We start from the raw sequence: 23,215 nt of genomic DNA, 5'->3' as shown, positions 1-23,215 counted from the left end.
TGGCCTCCCTGAGACTTTTCGGACCCCGGCTATCTCGGGAACCTCCCAAAAAAACCATCAACAACAAACTTTCAGATTGGGCGACAGAAAAATAACGAAGCCCATCCCAAAGTGCATCTCGCTTGTGGCCCCTAATTCAGGTTGCCGGTTGGATCCCCACGACTCCATTACTGTCAACGCTTACCACCTCCATTATAGCAATTAGGAGGTTCTAACACTAGGAATGCTTTTGCTACGCTGGCCAATTGCTAACATCTGCCCGGTCTGGTCGCTTCTCCCCATGCGCCCGTTGTCTTTTCTCGAGAGCGCCGACGTTTTATACACTGCCGCTGTCTGTTCTCTCGCCACATTTGTTTTCTTAAATCCACTCAAACTGCGCCTTGAAGAGATCCCCTCTGCGTTTGGGTCCGAATAAACCGAAAATGATCCGTGAAGAGGCTGGCTTTCAATAGGCTTCATTAGTTTTTAATATCTGGCACGAGGAAGTGGGGGCGGGGGGGGGGGGGGGGTGTATAGCATGAAGATAATCAATGGAAAGAGGCTCGCAGCCTATTAATCTCCCCCAAAGGATTGCGGGTTAATACGCGTTCTTGCATAGGCAAACACGACTGTCTGCTGAACACATCTGTCTGCCTGGATGGGCTACTTAATGAAACAGCCAGCGCTCGGCCGTGGTGATGGATGGCGTCCCACTGGTGAAAAATGACTTCTCACAGTCAGTTACACATGATGGGGCTCCGGTCCGTATCACCGCCGACGATTTAGAGCCGTTTTAGGGCTGCTCAAGCAAGAGTAATGCTTTTTATTATTTCTTTCAAAAACACTTGTCTTCTAATTATGTTTACTTTTGATTGCAAAACTATTTAATATCTGTATAACAGGGAAGTTGAGTGCAGTGGTCCCCAACTACGAGCCATACTGTTGTACTAAAAAACACCTACTTATATGTTGTTGTTGTTGTTGTTTTTTTTTTAGCAACAACATATATAAAATGTCAGCAAATGTTAACCCGTGTAATGGTTGTAATGGAGCATAAATGTCCAAAATTTACATTATCGCCCATTACATTCACATTATTATTATTATTTTTATTATTGATGTGAATAGGAAGTATTATTATTATTATTATTAAGTAAAAAAAAAAATTAAAAATTAAGATGTCATAATAATTTTTGCACAGCAATATGACTTTAAAGTAAATGTACTCAATATTTGTAAATATGATGATTATTATTTGTTGCTTACATTTTTAAAACAGTCCAAAAATATTTCAAACTGGATCAACGTTTTGAGTCATTTAATTTAAAAAGTTGGGCCAAAAAAACATTATAAACCCACAAAGCAACCTAATGGTAAATTGAATTACCCAAAAAGTCGGTCCTTTTTTGTGGTCTAATTTGAGTTAGTTTTGACCCAACTGTTTTTAGAGTACATTATTTTTGATTAAATATCAAAACATTTTGAATGTTTTCGTTTCCACACTAATGTACTAAAGGTTTAAAACACGTGAATCAGTTTATCTAATTTAAAACGTGTCTGTCAAAAGTGCATACTAGTTTGCTACGCAATATTAGCTTAGCCCCTTAGGCCCCGCCCCCTGCGTACGGCGGCATTTAAAGGACAAAAGGCGTTTTAGAAAGTTGTAAAAGTCAAACTTATGAGCCGGTCGTAATTGGATGTGTCGCTTTAACCCTGGAGAACCCAAGAACCCTTTTCTTCTTTGGAAAATTATGAATTATACATTAAATGACTGCTATAAGTTCACTGAACACCAAAATATATGTTTTTTCAATTTTAACCCTTTATTCCCTAATTTAGGATTAGGGCGAAATTTGACCCTTTTGGGATTTAGGGGTATCATTTCGAAAAATCAGAATTACAAAAACTGTCAGTAAACTATTTAGAATTTAAGAAAATAATCAATCAAATACACAGCTACATTGAACAATATATATTTTTTGTTTCATTTGTTGCATTTTGAACTGGATTTTGAATGTACAAACACACTTTGGCCGATGGAAACAAGAACACAGGGACAAAATCACTGCTAGAAAAAAAAAGGTCTTTGTTATTTGAGTAGCAGAATTTATAGGGGCCAAATTTGACCCCGTGGGTTCTCCAGGGTTAAAATGGTCAGCAGTAGTAACAATAATATTGACTACCTTATGAGTCTTTGCCTCGGGTTTCATTAATTAAAAGTCCCGTACTATACGCCTGGCATTCCGATTCTGGCCCGGGCACCCCCTCAAGTTCAGCAGCTGTGTTCGCCTTGTGGGATTTACAATGAGGGCGCGACGCATGGCCGGCGGAGCGGCTCGCCACGGCGATCATATCAGTGCATCCTACAGAGACGGAGACAGCCTAAAAGAGTTGTCGTACAGTCCGAAGATAACCAAGGGGATGAAACCCGAGGCCGCCGGGCACAGATAAGCAAAGCCCCTCTAATGTGTTGTGTGTGCACGCATGTGCATGTACACGTGAGCTAGGACATGCGTGCTGATTCCAGGGTCGAGGTGACCCCCTTTTTGCTCGGCCGAGTCCTGTAACAGGATCTCACCTCCCGGCCCCCCCTGTTAGCTTTTCTCCCACTGTGCTAAACAGCCACCTGAAGACCAGATTAGCCCGCCATGACCCGGCCCGAGAGGTAACCGAGACGCGACGCCGGGGACAGACGTGAAACGCAAACCGTCACGTGTTGCGGGGGGGGGGGGGGGGATTTTGAGTGCAAACAGGACATCAATAAGAGGATGAGTACAGTGAAGATGTCAGCGGTGGTTGTTGTTGTCAGATGAAAACAAAGCGTATGAGTGCATAAGAGGATTGAGGCCCGAGAACCAGACGCCGCGGGGTGGCTCCCATTTAGGCCGATGACTCAACAGCGACAGCGTTGGCGACGCCGTGACAAATGAACGGCGCTTCGTTCATTGGCTTGCGGGTGCCCTTAAAACCCGCCTTTGAACTTGTAATTGCCCCCTGGTTTCAGTAATGAATATAATGGGGGGGGGGGGGGGATCCATTTGGAGACGCGGCGCTAATTACGCATTTTAATTTTCCGCGTCTCTCTTGGAAAAGGCGAAGGAAAGACGGGGGGGTGGACGCTCAGGGTTGGGAGGGGGTTGTCGTTATCTAAATGCTTGTACGGGCTGCTTCGCGGGCTTTAGCGGGGCGCTTTGTGTGTCAGACGCCGCAGCCTTGGGGATCCGCGGCACCAGCGATCAATAGTCAGACGGATTCACATCTGGAGCCAAGGCCTACATTTGGATTTATATATTTGATTCTTTTCTCTCTTTCTTTGATTTTCCACCGCTTCTAATGTGGGGATTTTTTTTTCTTCTCTGTATCAGCATGTGGTACGGCTTTTTATCATTCAGGGCCTGCTGTCTACGATGCTAATAATGGGGTAGCTGTGAACAGCCTCTTTCACAAAGAGAGCTGAAAAATTGGCACATCAGAGATGTAACAGTGGATTAATTCACCTGTGTTCTTTTTACACAGTGAAACCAGCAAAAAAGGACATTGTATTCATTTGTGTGTACTGTCGCACAGAGATATCTTTCCAGTAATCAGACGATTAGAAATGTGGTGACGTGGTGGGTGGTGTCTGGTCGGTGCTGGATTTCACTTTCCTTTCTTTTCTTTGATCCTTCCTCGGGTCTCCTGACGGCCTCGCGACTCTGGCTGGAAGTGTTCGGTTTAGGTGAACGGTATGGGATTTTTTAATAGGTTTTAGGTGAACTAATGATGATGATGACATGTCAAATCGGTAAAATTACCGAATGAACAATACTGAGCTCTCCAGAAAAAAAAAGAAAAAGAAATGTGGTCACGTCAGCTTCAATGTCTGGTACGATGTATAAAATGCTTGTCAAACAAAGAGGAAATATCGCTTTCAACTATTTCCACCCAAATAGCCACCATCCCACCTCTGTACTATATCACAGAACAGTAAAAAAAAAGGGGCGTGAACAATTGTACCCTGGTCATTTCAGAGACACCAAACTCTCTTGAACCCCATGACCAACAGAGCATTAGGTTCATTGACTACGTTAAAACGGCGTCAATATTCAGGGTTTGGTCAAAATTCTGTTCCAAAACGCCACAGAAAAAATCAATGTATTCAAGTTAGGCTCGCTGAATGAGTGCCTCAGATGTAAGATGGCTGCCGTGCATGCAAGTAGTTCCTGTTCTCAAAAGACCAACTTTTCTTGCGAATTGAGGATGAGCAGAACACAAACCAGAGCTCCGTTTAAACGTGTTTATAGGATTGGGTTGGAATAGGGATAAACAAGAGGTCTTATTCAGGTTTTTAAAAAAAAGTGTCTCCCAACTAATGCTGCATTCCAGGAAGGTCGGAAGTCGGAATTATCCCAGTTGGATTTTCCTAGTTCCGACCTGAAAACGTTTTAGGTGAAAGTAAACAACCAAAATGGCAGTTAGTGATAAATAGTTTTTTGTTGTATTTATCTTACCCTAAGGCCAAGTTCATAATTCCTAGTAGTATACGGAAGATGATTAGTTCCATTGAAGAGAAGAAAAAAAAAGTTGGCAGGATTCTGACTTTAAAGTGACATCGACAAATAATAAAAAATATAATTAAAAATAATAATAATTTAAAAAAATAATAATAATAATTAAAAAAAAATAATAATAATAATAATAAAAAGAGACATGTCAAATCGGTAAAAAAAATTTTTTGTTGTATTTATCTTATTTCATAAGCATTCCATATAGATAGCCGATATAGCGGCATACTGTCTTGTATTGTAGATAAGTAAAATTATGTCAAATATTTCTGAATGAGGAAAGCTATCTAGCTTTACACTTGAGTATTTCCATCGTGGTCGCCATTGTAGAGTGACGCCACATTGAATTCGATCGATGAAGTTGGGATCATGTTTTTCCCTCGACTTCAAGGGGGCGTTCCCGTACACACTTCCTGGTTCGAAGACGGGAAAAATCCGACTTCCCACCTTCCTCGAATGCAGCATAAAGGCCAAAGCAGCAGGGCATTCTGGGTAAAATGCTTGCTCCGCAGACACGGTCCACCGAGTTGGCGGGTAAAGGAGCAACAACTTGACCTGCTCAGCCTCGGTCTTTGATGAGCAACCGGGATCATAAAAGCGGGTCGGTGCGCTCAGACAGGGAAGCAAGAGAGGATATATTTAGGAGGAGGGGGGGGGGGGTGAAAAGGTAAGGAAGTGGGTGGGGGGAGAGGTGATAACAAGAGACGTGGCTCCCAGTTATAAGGACCCCACTGTGCAGGAATCCTCAACGCTCGCCTCTGGACGGAGCGCCGGGGCAAAACAAAAGCGTGTATCAGAGAGGAGGTGTGAGGAGGGGGGGGGGGGGGGATCACAGGGAATGGCAGTTTTGGGATTTGGTGCAGTCAGAGTCCCATAACAAACCAAACAGTGAAACACGAGGTCTGTTTTTGATTTGCACACACACCGCCTCCCCAACCCTCAACCTTTTCTTTTCCTTCGCCTCTGCTTCCACGCTTACACTTCCTCCCTATGCATGTTCTTCTTCTTCTCCGGGTGTGAGATGCATATCAAAAAGCGGAATTGAGGCCCGCAGCGCAATCCTCATTGGTCGCCTAGCGTGCAGCAGCAGCCGCCACCAACCGGGGGTGGTGAGGCTCGCCTGCAGGGCGGCACCCACGGAAGGTTAAGGGGTAATTTGAGGAAACCAACTCTGAGATGCGAAACCAAAATCCGCTTACATGTTTTCGCTTTGAGCCCTGAAAGGTCACGCAAGCGAGGAAAAAAAAACCCAAAATCAGCCATCGCCATCTAAATAAGACCCATTTCCCCCACCCCCACCGGGGGCATGTACGCTATCACAGGCTACCTTACGTGGTCTGTAATTACAGATGACATCATTCACTCTGCTTTTTACACACAGTTAAGGCGGCCGGCCACATTTTTGATGTGTGTTATGACTACATGGACGGTGGCTGGGAATGCAGCCCCTGTTTCCACAAAGTGGTTTGTAGCGTTAATTCCATTCGGGGTGGATATTTGACTATGGGGAAGTCTCAATCAGGGTTTCTGATGCAGTACGGTGGACTCACGGTTAGCATGTCTGCTAGTACTAAATGAACTTGAATCGGTGACTTATTGTACTTCACCCGAAAAACGCTTCATAGTCCAACAAATGAAAAATCACGGAAAAGTTTTCCTTTTTAGTTTAAAATAGTTTACTTCAACTTCCAGGATCCTTAGGCATACCTTGGCCAACTGTCAAATCCAGCAGATTGTTTTTCTTGCTCTTACCCAGTAAATCCATGTATTGTGTCACGCCAGCTAGCTAGCGCTAAGCTAACCTGTTGTAAGCTGTCGCGACGACATGAGAGGCCAGCCGTGAAGTAACAAAGACAAAAGGTTTTCATGCACTGCCTAGCTGGGATTTATTGATTGACTGCTTAACAGTTGAAAGTAATGCTTATTAGCTGGCTAAATATTCCAATACACAATTTTGGGTGTTCGGCTCAAAGGTAGCGCGCTTTTTACACAATGCAATGACAATAGATGCGACAATGCTTTGACTCATTCGGACTCGAATCCGAAAATTTGATGATTACGTTTTGACGGCCAATTTGCAAATCTATTTGATTTCCAACACTAGTTAGGCAGAAAAATCCTGGCTAACAATTCTATACAATAGACAGAATTCTGATTCAGCACTACTGTATGTAATCCAAAGTTGCTATTGAAAACGTATATCGTTGCTGTCCTTATGGCCAATTTTTATTATTTTTTTTTTTTACATTTTTACATTTAGGAGGTGAAACTGAATGAAACTAGAAAAAAATGAACGTGTTCTTTACAGGGCAGTGACAATATTTAACCCTGGAGAACACAAGAACCCTTTTCTTCTTTGGAAAATTATGAATTATACATTAAATGACGCTATAAGTTCACTGAACACCAAAATATATGTTTTTTCAATGTTTTTTTTTCAATTTATTCCCTAATTTAGGATTAGGGCAAAATTTGACCTTTTGGGATTTAGGAGTATCATTTCGAAAAATCAGAATAACAAAAACTGTCAGTAAACTATTTAGAATTTAAAAAAGTAATCAATCAAATACACAGCTACATTGAACAATATATATTTTTTGTTTTATTTGTTGCATTTTAGCCATCTTGTCACCACCACTAGATGGCTCCATGCAGGGGTCAGAAGTGGCACTCTGGACTTTTGAAGTTAAATTTGTAAAAAAAAAAAGAAAAAAGGTCTTTGTTATTTGAGTAGCAGAATTTATAGGGGCCAAATTTGACAATTTTTTTTTAGCACTATTCACCTTCAAATAAAATATGTAAAGAAAATAAACAATTGTATTATTTTCAAAATCGTTCAGCCCCACGTGACCACTTTTTAGGGGCGTTGTAAACCGAGGACCCCCCCTGTATTCCTGGTCTTTGTTGTCGGCTTCAACGGCGGGTTAAACTTGCAGATGCTTCTATTGCCAGCCTGCCTCAGCAACCCGCCGCGGAAACGAAAAACCAAAGACTCGTGTTTCCTGTTACAAAGCGCACCGCGGTGAACCAAACTTGACCACTCGATGGAAACGTGGCTTTATTCTCAGTGGAGCGTAAATCCCCACAGCATTGGAGTTCTGTGTGAGTAATCTCAAGATCCATATTTAAACCACACCCCTTTTCCTCAAACTGCATAACCTCATGTTTCTGTCTTAGATGGCATGAGGGGATTCCGCCGGCGGGAATCGGTTGTGGCGAAAACACTCATTTTTGCTTCTTCATTAAGCTGCAAACAGCAGGAGTGAAAATTAACCTAAAGCGAGTGAAAGGGAGGGGAAGGGGCGTAAATGGGGAGATTTGGGATGGTATTTGTGTGTGTGTGGGGGGGGGGGGGATTATGGCAGCTTTCCTTGCATTTCCACATACACAAAACATATGGGGCTCATCTAGATGAAAAAAAAAAAAAAAAAGTGCGGAACGTGCTGCTTTTGCAAAGACGCACGCAAGCTTCATACTTTCGATGTCGGAGGATTGCGCGTGAGGCTTAGGTGGCTTTGAAGTGGAACTATGACAGATCTGGATTAGGGGGCAAAGTATAAAGGTCCGACGGCGGCGATTCAAACACACTCAGGCTTATTACAAGCGCGAGCAAAGAACGGCCGCTAAGCTATGCGGCCGGGCTCGGTGTGACGCCGGAGTTGATGTGGCCTGTCATATAATTATACAGCCTGTGAAAATGCCACGTCACCGGATCCCCCTTCCAAACTTCGCCGTTCTCCTCTACGTATAAATAAAGAGCTCTTGTTAAGACATTTAAAGGTAATGGAGGTCGATGTCGGCGTTGATTCGAATGAGCAGATGGTGGCCGTTGAGCAGCCGCCAGACAATAGCCGAGGCACCTCCTCCTCCACACCGTCTTTATCAAAGCCCCCCCCCCCCCCCCCTCCAATGGAAACTGGCTTGTCCAATTGTGCCTAATGTCTGTTTGGCAAACAAACTCACACAAAGCATTGTGGGTATTGTCACTAAAGTAACGTGATGACTTTCTTTTCCTTCTTCGTCGTCTTTCTCTCCACTATTAGTGGCACATTTCGGGGCCGTGGAAGCAAAAACGGCTGCCCGGGGGTTGCCATGGGTGACTGGAGAGGTGACTTTTGGGCTGCGAGGCAAACAAGCACATGACAGATTAGTGTGTGGGCCTCCTCCAGGCCTCCACCTTTGTGACCTTTAGGAGCCTCCCTACCCCTGCCTTTTGCGCCAGCATCAAGACCCTAAAAACCTGCTCCCTGCTTCTCTTTTGTCCGGGCTTGAAAACCTTGGCTTGAAAAAGTCAAATAGTCCACTTTTAGAGGACGTACCATGAGGACAGCAGCAGCAGCCAATGGAGAGGATAGTTTTTTTTTTTTTTTTTTAAATGGAAGAGCTGTTCAAAGTGTTTGCAGATGTTTCTCAAACAGCTAAAAGCAGGGATAAGAAAAAGGGTAACCAACACAGGTTCGGGGACCTTATGCCGCTCATTGACTGCCGATCTGTCAATCAGCTCAGTTATAATTCAGTCTTCAGGGTTGCGGATGTGTTTTTTGATTGGATTTATCATAAAAACCTAGTTAGCTGCTTAGCCACCGGCTAGCTAGCTGTACTGTAGAAATCCCAACAGCTGCTGTCAAGCCTGTTTTCTCTCGGCTTGCTGCCGGGTGTGAGGTTCCGATGAGGGAACGGGGCTGGAGATTGAAGTCGAACCGCAAATTGAGATTCTTTTTTGTAGATACAGATACATAATACAGGGTGTCCCTAAAGTCTCTTTACCATTTAAAAAAAAATATTAAAAATGCAATTGATTAGATATTTTATTCAGATTTGTTCTATTGTATTCAGTGTTTAAAAACACACACAGTGTTTATCATTACTGACCTTAAGCAAAGGATTACTGATGCCTTTGCCACAATTGATGAGGCTACGCTACAGCGAGCATGGCAAAAAAATCGAGTACCGTCTTGATGTGCTTCGTGCAACTAATGGTGCCCAAGTACAGTAGAAGTATATTAAAAGAGGTAAAAAAAAAAAAACTTTAATAAACGCTGAATACAATAGAACAAATCGAAATAAAATATCTAATCAATTGCATTTTTAATAAATTTTTGAAATGGTAAAGAGAGTTTATGGACACCCTGTATATTGTTGCTGTGATACTTTTTGCCTCTTTCTGCTCGTTGAATCCGTATGGATTAGAAGGACGACAAGCGCTTCAAACAAACGGGGCCTACTCACACAACATGGGCCTTTTCCCCATTTCAAAGCGCCGACTCGTACACTTGTTTATCATATGGGACAAACATCCGTTGCCAGGGCCCGGCCCGGCCCGGCCCAGCCTGGCCTGGCCTGCACCCATGTCTGGTGAATGACCCGGGTTGCCTCTTTTATGTGCATCTATAAAAGGGCGGTTGAGAGAGCAGCTCCCATAGGAGGGCTCGACCTGGCGATGACACCCTGTTGTCATGGAGACTAATTCTACGTCGGGCCGGGGATGGGGAAGGGGAGGAGGAGGAGTGGGCACACGCATTGTCACTGGTGTATCTAATGATGTTTGCAGCACAATGCACTCATCTCCTGGCGGAGTGGGATCCCGTCCTCGCTAGGGTAAATCACATGGCTCTGACGGAGGACACAAAAACACTACTGTATACTTTCTTTTTTTTTTTTTTCTTTTTTTTACACTTGATGATACAGTGCAAACTCCAAAGATGTACAATGCAATTCAGAATTTGGGCGTCATTCTCGTGGAGGACACCTAAGACTAACAATATATGATTAAAGTGTTCGGTTTAGGTGAACGGTAAGAGATTTTTTAAATCGGTTTTAGGTGAGCTAATGAATACACGCACGCACATGCACATTCTCACCCACATACAAAAAAAAAAAAACGAGAGCAATGATGATGACATGTCAAATCGGTAAAATTGCCGAATGAACAATACTGAGCTCTCCAGAAAAAGGAAGAAAAAAAGAAACAATATATGATTAAAAAAAAAACATTATTAGAGGTCATATGAGCAACGTCTGCGATTGGATGGCAACCAGTTCTGGGCGTATCCCGTCTACTGCCCAAAGCCAGCTGGAATAGGCTCCAGTGACCCTTGTGAAGAAGGAGCTCTCAATTTCAAAATTGTCGTTTTAGACACGCAATCACCTAGAGTCAATTATACATCAAACCCAAACTAAAACCCCATAAACACTATCAAATCCATATAAACAGTTCAAATATGTTGTGTTCCCCTTTCAATGCTCCACTGTTACTGTACAACTCCAATCCTCTGTCCAAGCGCTTGAAAAAAAAAAAGACCAAGGGATGTATTGCTTCCCCTTCAGGGACCCCAAGGGACCAATACACCTGGCTTAGGAGCTTAACAGCATTTCCCCCAAACACCCGGGCCAAAAGGGTGACCCGGCAACAAAACTTGAGACGGTTGTTGGCGCGGAGGGGCGACCTACTCTCCTGACTGACCGCTCCGTGCGCGGTATTTATTTTCATAGGTGTTTAGCGGGCTTTACGCAAAGTCCAAAGACAAGGCCAAAGTGGTATCAGTCCATCGGACCGCTTCCTGTTTTCGTTGCGAGGCCAAGCCTTGTCTTTACAGGGGTGAAGGAGGGCCAGCGGGGGCTGTAGCAGAGGGCGAAGGCGAAGGAAAGCCAGGGGGCTAATTGTGCATTTTAAAGCAACACTACGGCCTTTATTCATCCTTCTCCATGGCTTCTAGCACAGGGATTCTCAAACGGGATGTTAAAAGTGTGGATTGGGAAATCGCTATCCAAATGTACTTAACTAGAGGTGCAACAATTAATTAAATTTTATATTATATGACAACTGTTTTGACAATGGATTAATCATTTTGAGATCTTGTCGAACTCAAAACTGCCCAGATCTTCTCAACGGGAAATATCCTCTGATTTCTGCAGCCGTCCATGGAAACATACTGATCGTGTTTTAGTTGAATCATAGTAAGACATTTGCAAATGTCTGCTTTTACTTGGGAAATGTTAACAATCAACATTCCCGATATTCTCATGAAAATAATGGATCAATTTTGTAGCTGAATCTTTATAATGTCCTGTTTTGAAACAAAGGGATAGAAATTTTAAAAATGGTTAGGTTTTTTTTTCAGATTCATCGATTAATTGACAGAGATTAAAAGTGTGGTTGGGAGCATCTTTTTCAGAATGTTCTGAACTCCGTTTTCCACTTTTAGTGTCAACTTGAGTTGTGTGCGGTTTAAAAGTCTGGATGGTGGAGTCTCTTTGCACATCTTTTTTTTTCTCTCGAATCTGCAAGACTAACAATGTGGTCTCATTAGTACACATTTAAAAAAAAATTCAATCAACTTTCATATAAAAAAAAAAATTTCAATCAACATTCATTTAAAAAAAAAAATTTCATTCATATCCTCAAAAGTACATTTTAGGCCAAAAAGATTACAGCGGAGGCAATCCACAGGGGATGTGTTTAAAAAATGGGGGAAAAATCTGTCCTGCTATATCACTGCCTGGTTGTCATCCTTACAATCGGGGCGCAGTAGTACATCCCCCCCCCCCCCCCCCCCCCCACGCCTAAGTTTACCTTCCTGATAACATAATCTCCCTGTAGAATTGAAAAGCTTATACCAACAGTCTGGGATTTCCCTTCCTCTAATGTGGCTGGAAGACATCCAGAACCTCATGGGGACGGACGGGAGGGAGGCAATTGGGGTATTAAAGAGCGCGGGGAGGGGGGGGGGGGTCGAGTGATGCTGCGACCCTTTGCCAACTCCATATACGGGGGGCGTTTAAGGTTGCCACCTTACGTGCTCATATGAACATATGGACTTCGGGTTATGACGCAACAGTTTGCCTTTCAGATGGAGGACTGACAGTAGCGAGGTAATGTTATACGCGACCACCAAGCGGCACGGTTTAGTTCAGCTTGGAACAGTAAATCCCGACCTGGCTTGAGTTTCCACCATGTGTCGTCCAGGCAAAATGGCTGCAGCAGCGTGAAGTCAAAAGTGTGACATCATTTTCTTTGGTCCTTCCTCGGGTCTCCTGACGGCCTCGCGACTCTGACTGGAAGTGTTCGGTTTAGGTGAACGGTATGGGATTTTTTTAATAGGTTTTAGGTGAGCTAATGAATACACACACACTCGCACCCACATACAAAAAAAAAAAAAAAAAGGAGAGCAGAGATGATGACATGTCAAATCGGTAAAATTACCGAATGAACAATATTGAACTCTCCCGGAAAAAAAAAGTGTGACATCACAGTACTGGGAAATGTGACATACAGAAGCGGCAACAACTAAATCTAAATTGGCATAATCCATTATGGCTTTCAAATACGTGTTGGCAACCAATCAATGCGCCGTTGTGTGTCTCGCAATTAAATTACCTTCACTATGACGAAACTTATGAGGACGTTTAATAGATGTTTAATACGTTTTGAGTACGTTTTAATACGTGGAAGTTCCATGAAGTAAGCAGACTTACAGTCAAAGCGTAAAAAGTGCCCACCTTCACCATATGTTTTGGCCAGGGTTAGTCAAGTTAATGAAAAAAAAAAAAAAAAAACATATGTAAAGGTTTATTGTGGCATTTAAAAAAAAAATCTAATTCCAACGTGCAAGTACCTCAAACTGGCCCAGGCTCCTCGCAGCTCTAGTTACACTTTGTTGTATAAACTAAATAAAATGTAGTTACAGTTATTTTCTTTTTTTTAAAGCATTCTCATACCACATAAAGATACTGAAAGGCTGTATCTCAACATGCTGTAGTGGACAATATGTTGGAGCTTCTTTAGGCCGCTAATTAGCTGAATCAAGAGCACCCCATCTTTAATTTAGGTGTAGTCGGCAGAAAAGTAGCGGGACTTAATGATAAAAAAAATATCTTATGATTACTTGGAAGGGTAGAGGGCACTGAGTGCAATTTTGTCATACTGAATCCAAAAGCTAATAGTTGTTGGTGGAAGGGGGAAGGGGGCGGGGGGTGCTAGGTGGTATGTTAGGGGTAGAGTAGAAGAGGGGGGGGGTTACATCTACCCTGTCCTTTTGGAGCTTTTGAGACAAACGCGACAATGGCTGGATGTTGAGAACATATGTAGAGAGACCCCCGTGGCTCACGGAAGACCAAGCGGCTCCTTTTCACTCCTCACCCCTCGCTTGATGAATGCGCCCGTGACAGAATGCCACTATGGGCCATTCAGGGGGCCAAAGTCCCCCCAGAATTCAACACCAAATGCATCCAGCAACGGCAAATACATTTGCTTAACAAATTAAAAGAAAGGCCGGACGGACGGACGGGCGGGTGTGTGTGTGTGTGTGTGTGTGTGTGTGTGGGAGAGTTTATGGGTGGGAGAATTGGATGGTGAGAGGAGAGAAGGGGGATAATTCAATTAGTCCTCTTCCTCAGTGACGAAATAAAGGCAGGTTAAAAGGGAGGGATTATTATTTGTACAAGACGAGCCCGCGCTTTACACAAAGGAAACAAATAAAGATCGGAGAGAACATCTACAAGCTGGCAAAAAAAAAACGAGGGGGTGTGGGGGGGTGCTTGAAAACACTCTGAATGAAGCAGCGCCCTAAGAACTGTCCATTGAGTGACTCCCTTCTTTCCTTGAAACCATTTGAAAGACTCCAAAAGCTCTGTGTGCGCCATTCTGATTCGGACCAGCGCTTATTTGCATGAGGTCTTAGTCACACAAATAAATCGGATTTTTAAATCCTTAATATTTTTACTTGAAGACACTGTAGCGTGTTTGTTTCTAATGTGTGAAGACTGAGAACAAGAGAACACTGAGGTATAGTGTAAAACTATTTTTCTTGATTCTTTTTTTTTTTTTGGGACGTAGCTAACACGGCTAGCCACCGACATACTTCGGCGTCAGGCATTATTTCCCCCTCATCCACTATTTGTTTGCATCCGTGGCACAGTATCTGGCGCAATTTAGTTCAGTTACTGTTTTAACTATGCCATGAGCTGTTAGCTTGCTAGCTAGCTAGTGGCTAGCGAGCTGTTAGCTTGCTAGCTAGTGGCTAGCACCTCTTGTCACGGCATGGAAAGCCCCCAACCGGTTCGGTGGGATATATTTCAGTTAATAGGGACTTTAGGCCGTTATATTTTCATGGCTGAAGGGATGTGAAGGCAAAAGAAAGATTTTTTTTGAAGAACTCTTGTCTTTTGTGTGTCAAATTGACAAGACTTCTATTTTCACATTACAGGGACACCATTCAAATTGCACTTAAAACGTAACATTTGAATTTGGATTTTTTTCCCTTTTGAAGTGATAGGCCTAACTTCATTTTATATTTGTATGACAATTGAAATGTTAAAAAATTAATATTTAATGGTTACTTAGTTTTGCATGTTACGTTTCTACCGTGGCTCACCTTTCCTCCAACTTATAATGAAAATTAGGACCGTAAAAAAAAAGGAAACAAAGCGATCCCTCACACCTTTGTTATTGATGTTAAGCATTTAAAAAATGCCTTTTGTTTTCATTTTGGCCCACTTTTTTTTTTTTTTTACACTTGTCTCAATGTTAAAAAGTCGAATCCTCAAACTCAAGTTAAAATGAAGACAATGCGACAGTCCAAGCATTCTTACACACGCATGACATTTCCTCAAGCATTTTTGTTCCGTTTTGTTTTCCTCAACTTGACGGTCACATTTCCCGTGCAGTCGGGGAGCGAGTGAGCTGCAAACAGCTGCTGAAGTCATTTTGATAATGATGAGAATAATAAGCAATAAGCGGGCCCGCCTGCGCGGCTTCGGGGGGCTTTGCAGTTGCAGCTTCACTGCTCCTGAATAGATAAAAGTGATTAAAGCACTCCTGATTATCCTCTGACCAATATGTAATGGATTTACAGCCCTTTCAATTAGGCCATATTTGCTGGTCACTCATTACGTTTTGGTAGAGGGGATTTGGGGGGAGAGGGGGGAGGGGTCACCCTTTGGCTGAAGATCAGGATAAAAGTTGACTAGCTTTTCGCTGCATCCAGCCTGAGTGTCGCTTACTGTTGTTGAAATGTGAGCCGTGTGGCAAAATCAATAAGGCCTGATGTTCTGATAATGTACTGACATCAGCGAGGGTACGAGAGGGGGAGGTTGGGTTTTTTTTTATGGAGTCGATCCCCTCTGCGCTTTGAAATGAAATGACACACGGTGGTGGATCATTTCAACAAGTCATGGAGCAAAGAAAAGTATTAAAAATGCTTGTTTAGATGTTTTTTTTCTTCTACTATTTTAACAAATGTAACATGCTGCTTATGGTGGAGTGGTTTCACTTTTTAGAGTGGCTGACTTTTACACTTGTAGGACAAGCAAAAAAAAAATTAAAAAAATGTTTGCAAAAGTTTTACTAGTGGTGAGTGGGCTGCTTTTAGCCGTAAACTAACAAATTATTGAAACTGTGTCCAATGTCACAGTAGCTTAAACTTTCCCTTAACCATTTACAGTATTTTTTGCTAAAGTACAGCTGAGTTGTATTTAACTTTTAAGTGCAAAATATTTGCAATTAATCTTTTAAAATGTTGATTTTTTACACATATATTTAGGTCCAATTTGTACGCAATTATTTAATTATATAAGTTTGAATATTTTTTTTTATTTCCTATATCTAAGCATTCAAATTGTGAACATTGTTACAGTAGCTTAGAATGATATTGATGTTTTATTTCGAACATGCAGGCATAAAATAAAAGCCACAAAAAACAAAAAAATAATAGATTAAACAATATTAAATACACCTTTTACTTAATTTTTGCGATGAACACGTGGGCCTACTATTCCATTTTATTTTAATGTTGGTATCTTATTTTTACACTCTAATATATTAAAATTATGATTTTTTTTCTTTACTTTCTACTAAAAATGAATGCCGTTCTACACTTATAACAGTAAGATATGACAGTATAAATGACTAAAGTTACATTACAAACATTGTCAAAAAAAAGTTCATGATTTTATGATGGTTACAGTTTGACCTTGGAACAATGTAGGAAAAATGCTGGATTTTTTTTAATTGATTATTTTTTTTAAATAGCTCATATTCAGATTAGCATCCCCCCCTCCCTGCAAGCCGACCTGCGTTCAGTAACGAAAGACAGCGACGTCCTTAAGGTTCCCCAGGAAGTCACGATTCCCCACTGCCACCTGCCCAATGTTGCCCAACAAACATTGCGCATCCCAACATTGGATTAACTGTCCTGCGTTGGTCCGTCCACAGTGTGCTGAGCAGGGTAAACAGTCCAAAGTGATTAGATTGACCCCGGTCACCGTGCCCCTCCGTGACAGGTGGCTGACAGGTGAGCCCCCCCCCCCCTCTCTCTCTCTCTCACGGTGACAAATGTGTGACAGCTGCACTCCAAATCATCACAACAACAATAAAAAAAAAAAAATCCAAACTGACCGTGAGATGCTGAAAGAGCCACGCCCTCATGATGTTGGTGGCCACCTTGGGGAAGATGCCGCGCTTTTTCTGCCGCTTCTTGTCCTTGTCCGGGTCGTCGTCGTCCCCTGTGCCCGGCGATGCCACGCTGTTGTCTAAACCATCTCCTGGGCGGAAAATAAAGCCTGCATGAGACATAAAATGCCGCACGGGCATAACCAGAGCGCGTCTCGTGAAGGACGGATAAACTGACAAATACCACAGCTGATAGCTAAGAGTAATGTGAAAAGGCAACACAGTGAAGTTTCCGCTGTTATGAATTGAAGATATGAAGGTGGGAGGAGGATTGTGGGAGGGAGGGGGGTGGGGGGGGGGAGCTGACGGATTTAGATGGCCTTAGACAAAGGCCCGTGCTGAGTGAAGGGTTTACATTGAGGCCTAGCACTGTTGTTACATATCCCAGAGCATGTACAAGAGGCTGTGGGGGGGTTTAAGAACGGGAGTATTATGGTTGGAAAACAGATCTACAGTATAATGGGGGCGGGGACTAAACTAACCGAGGAGCTTTGACTTATACGATCCAAGTCATTAATTCAATTACATTTGCAGACTTGACATAACATTGGGAACGACGGACGTGTACGCAGGGGCGGCGCGACCAAGTCTTTAATCGCCATGAAGCCCCCCCCACCCCCCACCCCCCCAATGAACGATGTTTTCCCGATGCATATTATCATAAATGAAAAATATAGCGAGTTACATTTGCCACCTTTTTTGGGGTGGGGGTTTATTATTATTGTTATTATTATTATTATTATTGTTATTTATTATTATTATTATTATCCATCCATTTTCTTAATCACTTGTCCTCCCCAGCTGGCTTGGGGCAGTAGGCGGGGTACACCCTGAACTGGTTGCCAGCCAATCGCAGGTTATTATTATTATTATTATTATTAAGCAAAAATGTACTTGGTATAATAGTTTTAAAGCAGTGAGTGCAGTAACTCAGTGTGTCTATTTTGTACTAATATAAAAAAAAATTTTTTTTTCCAATGTATCAGGTAAAGCTAAGTAACATTCATAAGATTATTTGATACATAATTTGAGAGACACTATATCTGTGTTCAAAATAATGTCAGAAATACAAATGATAACAAATATGGCGGAAAAGCTTCAAATCAAAAAATTACAAAATAAAGTTGTCTACTTTTTGTGCAATTTCCAATCACTTCTTGCACACCACATTGGCGAGAGCCATTTTGAGCTCCATGCATATTTGAAGTAACAACGTAGATGTGATTTGGGCTGATGCGTCGTTGCACATAATGCCCCCCCCACCCCCCCCCGCCCCCCTCCTTGCGATTAGCATGGCAAGCTAGTGTAAGCTTGCATTAACGTCTGCGAGTGTTTGACCAGAAGAGGAAAACACAATTTCTCTTTTAAAACAAAAACTTTGCCCGGCCGCACCCTCTTTCCTGCTTCTCGTTGCTCCTTCCCCGCATTAATTGTGCATTAGCAAAAAATGATTTACTTTTAACAGTGGTGGTTATTTTTTCTTGCCCCCGGGCACAGATGCCTTGAAAGCCTTCCTTGAGGGCATCTAAATTATGTATCTGAAAAACTCCTCCACCAAGGCAGCCAAGGACCCGGACATTCTCCAAACCCGAAACTGGCACGTCGGACCGTTTTTGGAGCGGCGTCAATCACCGGCGCCTATATAAGAGCTAATCTCGCATAAATATTTCAACTAATAACCTTAAAAAAAAAAAGAAGAAGACAGGCTCCCGGTGCAATCAAAATGCAAAATAAATGAAGAACACAAGGACAGCAGCGTGCAGGGGGATCCGAATTGGAACTCGTCCCCCTTTTTCCTCTTTTCAGTCCTTCTTTCTGCCCTTGTTTTCCTTCCACATCATTAGTGCAGAGCCGCACCAGAAAGGGGGGAAACGGAGAAGTGCCGACTTAGCACTCCATGTGTGAAGTCAAAGAAGCAACAGCCCCTCTGAGGGACATATGGGGGGGTGTTGTCGTACAACGGACATTCATTAGCCGGCCCAGCGCCGTAAATCCCGCACTAAGTACGAATCCTTGTTCAGGAAAGCCTAAAACAATAAACTCCGCTCCACTCCGACTGTGAGGGGGGAGGGGGGGGGGGGCTTCCTGAGAAACGCGACTCCACGCGGAAGTCAACAACACGACGCTGTGAATTTTAAACACCCCTCGAATAATGTCGCAACACACTTTTGTTTGTTTGCTTTTTGTGTGTGTGTGTGTGTGTGTCGACCGCTACGATTTTTTTTGTTTCGTTTTTTTTTTTTTTTCTTAGTAAATCCCTCTCCCGCTGTGAGCGGTCAAGGCCTCACGCGGCGGAACCCACACGTTCTGGCTGGCAGATTGATTTTATTGACGTTTCCATTTTCACTGCAACGCGATAGCCTCTCTGCCGGCAAAAGCGCCGCCGCCATCGCGCAGGGCGACCCGGGCGTATTTACCCAGTGACCTGTCACTTCATTACCCAGCATGCTTGTTGCCTACCGCCTTCTCCGCCTGCAAGGGGGAAACCGGACCCCGAAGCTTTCAGTTCCTCCTCACGTGGATAAAACCAGACATGAGGCATTCTCCGATGTACGGCGGGACCTTGAATTAGGATGCATGTAACATGGTATTGCGTAATAACCTAACAGAAAGAAACTGTATCCGATTTTTTTTTTATGGCTCGATTCCGACCCCCCCCCCCCCAAAAAAAAATTCTATATTTGCACCTCTTCAGATACAAGATAAAAATCGTCACATTTCAGAAGACCCCAAAAACGATAAAAAAAAAAAAAAAAAGCTGTGTGCCTTTAAATGGGGCGTGGCTTATTGAGTCACTCCAGCCCTGGCTTATCGGAGATGGGGGTGGGGGGGTCAACAGTACAAAATGGGACTGAACGTTTTAGAAAACTAATCTAATTGTGATTTTTTGTTTTCTTGCCTCAACATTCCCGATTTATTTTAAACGGTATTCTTTCCATGTTTTCTTTTATTATTATTATTTTTTTTTTTTACATTTTTTGTTTAACAAACACGAGCACTACCTTAATCTGTATTACAATAAACAGGACCTGATTTATTATGCAAATGAAAAACGAATATATAGAATGACAGCCATGAATCAGAATGCAACAATAATGCAAACGAATGTGTGGCTTTTATCATTTCAACTTTTCATTTTTCATGAAGAAACGATATCCAAACGCATGGACTACACTTCTTAACTGCCATTGACGGCTATAGACGTCAAAACTTCATTTGGACTATTCGTATTAGTTTAAAACTTTTTTTCCACTTTTGTTAAAAAAATTATAGTACATTTAGAGCAGATATAAAATTTGTGATTAATCGTGAGTTAACTATTGAAGTCGTGATTAATTACAATTGAAAATTTCAATCGCCTGACGCCCCTCATTTTTAATAATCTTTTCTTTAAAAAAAAAAAATGTTTTTTTTTTTTTAAAGTCTAGGTTTTCAGACTCTTGTTAACAAAAGTGGGGGGAAAAAAGTTAAACTAATAGAAATAGTTCAAATTTATTTTTGACGTTTATAGGCGTCAATGGCAGTGAATGAGTTAAGCAATGAACTTATTTAGACACTATATAATAAATAAATAAATAAAAAACATATGTTTAGCCCTACAACTAAAAACAATTTTTGGAAAATTTACTGTGAAGTGCTGTATCGCCAATCATTGGTCCGATTCCCACTTTTGATGGGAAGTTGACCAAACTTTGAGTTAAAGCACTTTTTTTAGTAGTTGAATAGACATCTTTTGAAGTCGACACTCTAACGCTGTTTGTATTTTTTGGGGGGGGTCCCTAAAAGGGAAATTCGACTCACACTGATGTATAGACGACGATACCTTGCTCAAGGGCAACTTGGCAGCAGCCAGAAAGCAGACTAGAGTCCCTCCAACAATTTTCCAGGGCCCTTAATATACATACATATGCAGCAGGATTCTCACGGAGTTTCGGGGAGCATGTTGCGGATGCCCCGTGGCAAACACCGAGGTCGCCGACGTCCATGTGTTTATCGGAACAAAAAACCCGAGGCGATGGCCAGAAGGTGCGACGGAAGAAAAAGGTGGAAAAGACAAAGAGCGGAGAGGGTGCGAGGGAGCAGAAGAATAAAGAAGAGGCAACTTGCACAGCCTCATTACATCTAAAGGAGAGCTGGTGCTTTGCATCCACCCCCCCCCCCACCCCCCCACCTCCTTTCTTAGGAGCCGGAGAAGGAACGCTGCAGGGCAAATTGTCCCAAACGCTAATGGCTTCTGACTGTTCCCTGGCAACTCTGCCATTCGAACCTGTGTGGATGTGCACGCTGGGGGGAAGAAAAAAAAAATGGAGGCAGAGGAAAGGAGGAAGGGGGAGAAAAAAAAGTGTGTAGGGCAAGAGTAGGTAGGGGGGGGGAAGCGTCCCATCATCTGGCCATGTGACACAGATGGGGGTTGGCTATTAGGAGGCAGCCAAAAGGCCTCGGGGAGCTGAGATGCTGGAGCGTAGCCTCGGGCACTTTTGGAAAAGCGGCACCCTTGGAGATTGTGGGGGAGGGGGGGGGGTACTCTCTTTTTCCCGCTCGCCTTCTTTCTTAAACAACATGCCCGGCGATGCCGTGACTTAAAAAAAAAAGTTGCCGCATAATTTCACGCGGGTCGGTCTGATAACGCAAACGCCGAAGACGCAACGGGCAAACAAACAGGTCCGAGAGCCCGCCGCGCTCGTATCCGTCCCTCCCCGCGCAACTCGGCACCGACGGGTGCTTATTAAAAATGCATTCGCATAGATCTTCCCGGTGAGTAAATTGGTCTCGGGGCTGAGCTCATTAACGGGTCGTTGGAGGAGGACTGTAAACACACCGCAACTCTTGCTTATCTAACATATTAGTGCATTGTATGTATGGGGGGAGGGGGGGGGTTGTTCACAAAAAAAATTGTTCTGGCATCAAGTGTCCTACAATCGGCATTTGGTGTTGAAAAATCGTAATGTGAAACGATGATGTCAGATATGTTCACTTTGAAACAATCGTTTAATCTGTCAACTGTTTTTCGATTAAGCGATGAATCAGGTAAGACATTTTTTTTTTAATTCAAACCAGGATATTATTCCAGTGAGAAAATGTACAAACATAAAATATTGATCTAGTCTATTATTTGATTTAAAAAAAAAAAATCAACAATGTTGAACGTTGTTTTGCCAAATAAACACAGATTTTTGCAAATGTCTTATTTTGATTAAACCAAAAAATAAATTAAAAAAAAATCAGTCTACTACCATGAAGGAATACAGAAACCTGAAAGTGTAAATTTTTTAGAAACTGAATTTCTGAGGATTTGGACAATCTTTAGTGAACCACTGTCTCTAAACAATTGATCGATTATTAAAATAGTTGTTGATTCATGCTCATTTTCATGCTTAAATTTTTGTAAACAACATTTAAAAAAAATATATTATTTTTTTATTTTAAGCTAAAAACAGATGTTTTCAAAATAGTTTTGGTCCATGTTTTGAATAATTGATTGTAATTTTCAAAAACAAAAGCACATGAAAAAGATTCATCCATTTTTATTAAATACGATTTTGACAGTGTTTTTTGTTGGCATGCTAAGATTAAAAAAAATTAAAGTCTAAACTTTAATAATAATTTTTAAAAAATGGAAACATTTGAAAATGGGCATCAAAGTGCACTTTTTTTTTAAAACTTCACAGTTAAAATTGGAATTTCCCCAACAAAATATTCCGTCCCCTACTACGCTACATACTACAAGCAAAAAAGAGTATATTCAAATATTCGATATTCAAATATTGCCATCGACTCCCTGGAATGCACGCTAGTGCTTCAAGCCATTTTAGCACCTCTGCACTATGTCACTTTTGACCTTATGTCGACCGGTCAAGGCTAGTAATCCACCGGCACGAGAGCCGGTGATGCATTTAACGATTCATATGGCGAGTGGAGAGTCTTTACACGGGCTTTACATGTTGTGCGGTGCACAGGGAGGCCGTGGCTGGACATTTTATATAGGGTCGCTCTTTTTGGGGGGCATTATTATGAGCTGGCCATAGTGACCGGGCCCCTCCCTTCCATCAACATCCCATTACAGCACCTCTCGCACCGCAGGCTCGGCGACGGAGAATGAGCAGAAAAGAAGAGAGGGATTTAGGAGGCTCTTTTTTCCACCAACATAAGCAGCATTTAGCACATTCACCCCCCCTCACAAATGGCAGCGCAATAGGAGAAGCGGTAGGGGGCTCCCGCTTTTGTCCGTCTAGTTTACCCCCCT

At 42.5% G+C, this 23,215-nt stretch overlaps 1 protein-coding gene across 7 annotated transcripts in view; it reads right to left on the bottom strand.

Annotated features, from left to right (window-relative positions):
* The window catches only part of meis2a (Meis homeobox 2a), a 116,298-nt gene that overhangs the window by 50,731 nt on the left and 42,352 nt on the right, over nucleotides 1-23,215 (bottom strand). For 4 of the 7 annotated variants that reach the window (XM_077559934.1, XM_077559935.1, XM_077559929.1 and 1 more), the window contains exon 8: nucleotides 16,918-17,063. In XM_077559934.1, coding sequence (XP_077416060.1) covers nucleotides 16,918-17,063 — 146 coding nt within the window. Of the gene's footprint in view, nucleotides 1-16,917; nucleotides 17,082-23,215 lie in introns of all 7 variants that reach the window. The other 3 variants (XM_077559928.1, XM_077559930.1, XM_077559931.1) reach the window with 2 other exon arrangements.

Source organism: Vanacampus margaritifer, chromosome 1, assembly GCF_051991255.1.
Source record: "Vanacampus margaritifer isolate UIUO_Vmar chromosome 1, RoL_Vmar_1.0, whole genome shotgun sequence".
Taxonomy (NCBI): domain Eukaryota; kingdom Metazoa; phylum Chordata; class Actinopteri; order Syngnathiformes; family Syngnathidae; genus Vanacampus; species Vanacampus margaritifer.
The sequence above is the reverse complement of the archived record's forward strand: the minus strand, read 5'-3'. Positions and strand labels throughout refer to the sequence as shown.